Source organism: Platalea leucorodia (assembly GCF_965183815.1).
Source record: "Platalea leucorodia genome assembly, chromosome: 4".
Lineage (NCBI taxonomy): Eukaryota > Metazoa > Chordata > Aves > Pelecaniformes > Threskiornithidae > Platalea > Platalea leucorodia.
Genome location: NC_138826.1, coordinates 45149951 through 45156888, shown reverse-complemented (window position 1 = coordinate 45156888; position 6938 = coordinate 45149951). Strand labels below are relative to the sequence as shown.

The window sequence follows — 6938 nt, the reverse complement described above, 5'->3', positions numbered from 1 at the left end:
AGGTAATTAATATTAATTAGTAACTAACCTGATTGATTAGATTATTATCCACAGCCATTCTATATCTTCCAAATACTTTTTTTCCTTTGCACTCCAGCTTGCGTTTTTCTCTGTTCAGCACCAAAGGAGGCACAGAGCCTTGTAAAGTTTGTACAGAGTAGAAGAGAAGCAGCATCATATTACATATGCTAAGATGTGATGAATCTAGTACAAATATTTTTATCCAAATATACACATACACATATAGATTTTTTTTTCAATGAACAGTATAAATACTTTACCTGGGAGATTATTCCCGTGTGCAAAATGAAACAGTTTTTCCTGGGTTTAATCTTCTGCTTTGCTCATGTTCATATTCTCGGTAAAAAGTGGGTCACTGTCAGAGCAGGAGAAACCTTGTTTCCTCTCTTCACTCTCCCGTGTTTGCTGAGTGCTATGTAAGCACCAGGGTAAGCATTTGATTCATATGCATTGTAGTTATTGGGCAGCAAGGTTTCTTTGAATTTGCACTCATCTTGGAAAACAGGCTAAAGAATAGGAGCAGGGGAAGGGGAGAACAAAGCAGGTACAATAAATATTTCATGAAGACTCAAGTCATTTTTCTTACTAGTATTTTTACAGAAGAACTTGTTGCAGTGTGCAACAGGTGGTGCTGCAGTGACTGCATCCAACAATAAATCTCCCTCCTCAGTGCTAATTTGGTGTCAGATGAACTCAGATGCCACCTGTCCAGATAATGGACTGTGTACTTCCTGTGACAGATCAAGTTAATTCATCATAAATCATGGATTTCTTCATTTTATTTGCAAGCAATAATTTCTGTCAGCATCACGCCCTTTCGCCCAAACGACATCATACCTTTATTTCACACCTCCTCTCTGCAAGAGGTCCTGTAATTTATAAAAGAATGATATGCTGGCTGTCAAAACATTCCATTCTCTTAAAAACAGCAATGCCCAGGGACAATTATTTGCTCGAATAAGGTATTTGAATAAGACTGTAGATTAGCACTGAATCTTTTCTTTTATTAAATCATTAGTGATATTATATTTAACTGTTAGTGAGATACGCAGCAGGTTCAAAGCTGGGAAAACAGCTTTATTTTTCTTCATGTCGCATCATGTAAATCCAAGGGGAGGGAGTTATCTGGGAGAGGAGGTGCAAGGAGAAGCAGGAGACAAATGCAGAGCATCAAGGAAATTAAAAGAGAAAGCAGAATAATTCCCTGAGATCAAATGTCTGGCATATGAGACACCACCAGTGCCGTTCTATTTGGACATCTTTGTAATAACACCATTCAAAGTTTTTAAGGGTTTAACTTAGAGCATTGCATTGTGCAAGGGAAAATGCATCAAAAGGAGCTCTGAAGCCAGATCCTGCATTTCTTTAGAAAGACCTAGTCAAGCAAAGCTGTTGGGCTTGTGGCACTTTTTAGGTGCTTGAAATCAGACATGAACCTTAAAACGTGCTATTCTCATTACCTGTGTGAGAAGGAATCAGTCAGATTAGTAATGGCTATGGGTCCTTCACAACATTTGGTATTTTATCAATCAACTGAAATGCTTTGTTGAAATTACAGTTGTTTCAAAGGAAATTAATTTGTTGTTTCTTGACATAAAAGATGAATGCAATCAGTGCCATTCATTACTTGGAGATGGACTGCTTATGCCTATTGCCCTGAGCCAGCCTCTTTCAAACACTGTTCCTAACAAGCGTTTTTTCTGCTGAATGTTGAGACTGGAGACGTCTTGCTCAGGCTTCAGAGGTTAAATTGCATTTAGATGCCATAGCTAGCACTTTCTAGATGAGGATGGTAGTGATGGTGTTTCAGTATGACTTGCAGAGCATTGTTAATAGCTGTTATTGTTTTCTCACCCTTTGGGACTGATCTCACAAAACTGGTCCTTAAAATAGCCCCAGGTGTGTATGTCGACTTTGTAGGGTAGACTTCCTATGTATTCTTCATGGTGGTGGTGTTTTTGGTAGGGGGAGGCATGTGGTCATGATTTTACTAATGGTAGCTAGTATAGGTAGCTCTAATTGTCCCTTTCCTACACACACCTGTATGCACACACACACCCATGCAATCACATACACACACACTCATGGACATACACACACGCTTTACCTCCTAGGGATTTTTGCAGAGCACACCCTGTTGCTTTACATACAATGCAATGCAAAAGGGAACCAGCAGGGTTCAGTCTTACTAATAATGTGTTTGCGGTGTTGAGCCCTCAGAAGAAGCCATCTAATTCATTCGTACTATTTGCAGAATGCATTCATTCTAGGGTACTCTCTGTACAATCTTATTGGAAAGCTTTAAAATAACACACCTCTAACAGCCACGCTGCTTGTCGCACTAAATAACACTGGTGATACTGGGCTGGGCAGGCTCCCTGTAATTGAAAGGCTGTTTTCTCTTCTTGTAATCAGAGATTTCCAGAAGGAAAAAAACCAAACCAAACCAAACCAAAACCTTTGCAGCCTTTGTTTAAGCCTTGAAAAACTATTTGCGCTTGTACTCACCGTTCCATATAGCTTCCCCTTGTTGTTCATTGCTACGAAGAGAGCACTTTTCACACCAAACAGGCTAACAACACCTCTCTCTACAGTGGATATTTCAAAGAGACCTGAAAAATAAGTTCAATAGAAGTGTTATCACAGAATTTATAGCTAATCAAGGGCGATTCAGATATAATTGATTTATTTTAAAACCCCAATGAACATGTCATATTTTATTAAAATTATCTCCCTAGTCCAGCATAATAAAAACACACAGAGGAGGTCCTGTTTTTTCCCCATATGCTGTAGGATTTTAAAATAATTCTGGAATCGTAGTCACATGCCGTATAATCCTTTCGCTCTGTCACATTCTTTTGATCTGTCAAACTCTTGGGCTTTCTAATAAGCAAATTATTTTTATCTAATATGCTATAATTACAGAGAGTTACTTATTGAGCATTAGAGAAGTGTGTCTTGCATTTTGAAGTCCCCTATGATATCTTAGCTGCAAAAGATTTTAGCAACTGCCCTGTCTAGGAAATTCAAATCCATACGGCTAATGCTTTTCTTTTAATCTTACAGCTACAGAACAGCACCCATAAGAACAAGCAAACCAGGAATAGCAAGCACCTTCCATGACTGAGTGTTCCAAAAGTATTAGTCAGCTAGGATTCAAAAATCATGCTTTGGCACTCTGAGCTCAGCAACAACCTCCCGGATTCAAAAGGTAAATGAGAAGGTGAGGAGTGAGCAAATGCAGCAGAGAGACAGTTTTCAACCTGGTTCGTCTTTTCTCATCTGTGCAGTAAATCAGAGTAAAAATAAATTGTATCTAAATTTGTCTAAGCATTTATGACATGTTTCAGCCTGGAGTGTTCCAATGGTTATTGATCCCAGAGGCTTTTAAAAGGCAACAGATGTAGCACAGATTAATAATATCAAGAAATAACATTTGCATTCTATGAAGGGTAATTACTAGAGTTCACAGCAATTAAGTGACATCTATTCTATTTCATTTCTGGATGCAACTCACTGTATTGGTTTTCATTGTGAACTCCGCTTATCCTTCCGTCTGGGAGGATTTGAAGGTGAAACCCGATGCCCACGTTGCAGTAAAGCCTCCGCTGCCTCTTGATTCCTAGCAAATAGTCACTCTCCCAGTTCACATCTGACTTCTCCCCTGACATCCCAGCAATGGACCTGGACAACAGAGATTGCCATCCTCTTTCCAGCAATGTGCCATTAGTTCTGCTTACAACTGGATGTGTTGAAGCAAGCCCAGCTAGAAAACCCAGAAGAATGAAAGCAGGCAACGTCCGGTGAATGCTGGCTTCGCAGGACATAGTGATGAGAAGTCTTTGTGCAGTGGCCATCCGGTTCACCTCCTGGGCACGTGGTCAGAATTAATGGCCCTAAAAATACCGCCCTTCTTGTTTTTCTTCCTTCAGCATGGTGGCAGAGTCTTATTTTTGGAAAGCAAATAGAGATTGCTGACATGAAACTAAAGCCCGATAGCAGTTGGGTTGGAAGCAGAGACAGGCCAGCAGGACTCAAACTGGTGGGGACCATGTTTTGTAGCTCCTGCTCTCCAGTGGGCAGCCTCAGTTATATTTGATTGATCCATCTTTATACTGCAGAGGCTGTCCCTCCCCACATCATCACTCTGACATCAACAGCTTGGCAAAGGTAAGCCTGCCATGGCTGTAACACTAACCTGCCGTCCTCCCAGGCTGGCTGAGGTTTGATGAATGCTGTCACCCAAGACTGGAGGCAGGAGTGGGGTTTCACTGGCTGCTGAAAGCAAAGGAGTCAAATTGGTCGGGCAGTCGGAGGCCTGACAGGCGTCTTCCTTATTTAGAGAAGAAGGTGTAAAAACAGTTATGGACCTCACCAGCAAGCAATGAAAACTTTGCAGTCACTTCCTTGGTGGCACGATCACTGGGTGTACGTCAGGGCAGCTCAATATTTGGGGAGAATTGGCTTGAAGTGGCCATTGCTCTTTTTGTACATACCCAGCAAATCCAAAGCACCTCTTACTACAGCAGCCCACATGCTAACAGCTTGTCTGTACCTCTAAAAGGAATGCTCCTGTCTGGTTAACAGAGAGGTAAGCCATGTTAAAGGGAGAGGAAGCCCTGGGGCTTGCTCCTACTGTTTTTATGCAAGCACGTTTCTGCTGCTTGCAGTGGCAATTCTGCTGAGCAGGGTGTGCAGGCTGGAGCATTGATCTTGCAGTTACCCATAGCTGGGGACATTGATATGTTCTGAACTCTTCATGTTTTTCACAGAAATGAATTCCAATTGATCAGATTTATTTGGGGTGGGTGTGTGCTCTTGCAGGGGTGCAATTGTATTTGTGTTTGCAAGACAGGCTCAGGTAATGCGTGAAAGAAGAGGAAAAAGGGAAATGGCCACACCTCCCTATTGTTTCACTGTCTCTTTTCCTCAAGCCCAAATACTCTCTTTTTTTTTTTGTAATAATGTATAAGCATCTTAATTTTCCTCTCCTTCCATTTGCTCAGACTGTTTTGCTTGTTTCCCCTCATTTTGCACTGATGCAGCTTCTTTGGAGATGGACAGATTAGACTTTTATCTTAATTAGTTTCACGAGACTTATGAACATATTAGTGGGATGAAAATGGCTGAGATTTATGCAAATATTTTTGCCAATATGTCTGTCAGCTTTTCACAGCACAGAGCTTGCGTCGTCTATGTCATTTGAGATGCCTGCACGTTAATAAGTAGAGTACCTGGAAGTGTAATTGAACTTGAGCACACTCGGCATGACATACAGTTTCACGTTAACAGGGGTGTAATATGAGGCATTGGATACCACAGCCACTCAAGCAGGAGCACCGTGAGCGAAGGGGAGGCGATGGCAGCCCTGAGGCAGGTGAGCAGTTAGATTCAGTGATGTATGAAATACTGATTCTTCTCTTGAGAGAGGCTCAGCTATAAAAAGATTGGGAACCACTGGACTAGACCCTGGCTTGTGCCAGGTGGCGTTTCAAAGCCTCTCTGCATTTGTTGAAGCAGCACTCGGAATATCTTCTGCCTTTTGCTGGTAATGAAAACCTCCAGACCCTGTTCTCTCCTGCCTTCTACTTCATCTCATGATTTTTTCAGCTTTGCAAAGTGCATATATAATATTTAGCAAAGAATAATACTAGTATTTTACACCCCCCTCAGCATAGCTCCAGCTTTTATGAGAGGCCAGAATTGGTGGGAAACAAAGCCCAGGGTCACTGTTATAGGGACAGAGCATTGATTTCCTAGGTTCTCTTATCTGAAGACCTGCCCATTCCCAATGCATGTGACTCCTAGAAACATTGCCTAATCTCAGAGCCACCACTGTCAGTAAAATATGCATTGTAATATTTCCTTTCCAATCTATTTTTTTTTTCCCACTAAAGAATGTTTCAAGTGTAATTGTGCAGTTTGCTCACGACCAGTGTCCTAGGAGGCAAATCAGAATACAGCTGCCAGTCAGCAGGCAAAACAGCATTTGGTGGTTTCATGGGTTGGAAGAGGAGGGTGCAGAGCTGGCTTTCCATCATTGGCTTTTTGATCACCTTTGCATCTTTGTGTCTCCTTTGTCAGGTTTCTCATAGCAAAGCCATGGCATGGGCTAAAAGAGCTTCTCTAACTTGTGCTGGCATATCTGCCATTGCAGATTCCCAACAAGCTATTCTGATGGCCCAAGTCAAACAATACTTTGTGGAATGCACCTTGTCATATCCTGGTACTCTTGATCCTAGAATGAATACTAGATGATAGTACAAAAAAATGGGATAAATTCTGCCAAGTCTATGGGATGCATCGCTTTGGCTTTTTGTCAGCCCAGCTGGAAACTGACTGCTGAGAGCTGTGGTGGGCCAGGGTAGCTAGACCAGGGGACAGCCCCCACCTGCAGTTTCTTGCTGAACAAGTACAGATGACAGCATGCTGTATGGACAGGATGGCTAGATTGCTTGCTTGCAAAAATCAGGACTTATCTCGCTTGATCTGGAAATTAAAACAAATAGCTAAAAATTGTGGTTTGACTGGGACATCTGGCCCTCATAAGACCAGGAGTCTTGGTATCTGGCCTAAGACCAAATGGCATGCAGCTGGGAGTTGAAGTGTATGCTGTAGTCTTGTACTGCTCAGCAGTTCTGCATTGGAGCTGAAATGAGTCTTGATCCATTCTGTAGTCTGATCTGTGGCCAGCAGGTTGCTGAGTTTCTGTGTATTAGCAAAGTGGTCTGAAGGTGAACTGCCATGTAAATTCTGGAGCTTCTGATTCAATTAGGTAAGCGTTGTCTCTTCTAAAAGATGTCTTGTTCTGGTTAAACTTGTCCTCTGGGCCCATTGAAGTAACTGTTTCTGAAAACACACTGTAACCTTTTGGTTTTCAGATAGGATGTTGTCCTGGCTTCATGTGCCCAGTGAAA

General features: G+C 41.9%; 1 protein-coding gene across 1 annotated transcript; it reads right to left on the bottom strand.

The window, feature by feature from the left end:
- Nucleotides 1-350: 350 nt before the first annotated feature.
- Nucleotides 351-4023, bottom strand: FGF6 (fibroblast growth factor 6; the record flags this gene model as incomplete). The annotated part of the gene is made up of 3 exons (XM_082308117.1): nt 3539-4023; nt 2530-2633; nt 351-527 (listed from the first exon to the last, which is right to left on the bottom strand). Exons 1-3 carry the CDS (start codon nt 3876-3878, stop codon nt 351-353), a joined length of 621 nt encoding a protein of 206 aa, XP_082164243.1. The 5' UTR covers nt 3879-4023.
- Between the last annotated feature and the right edge of the window lie 2915 nt (nt 4024-6938).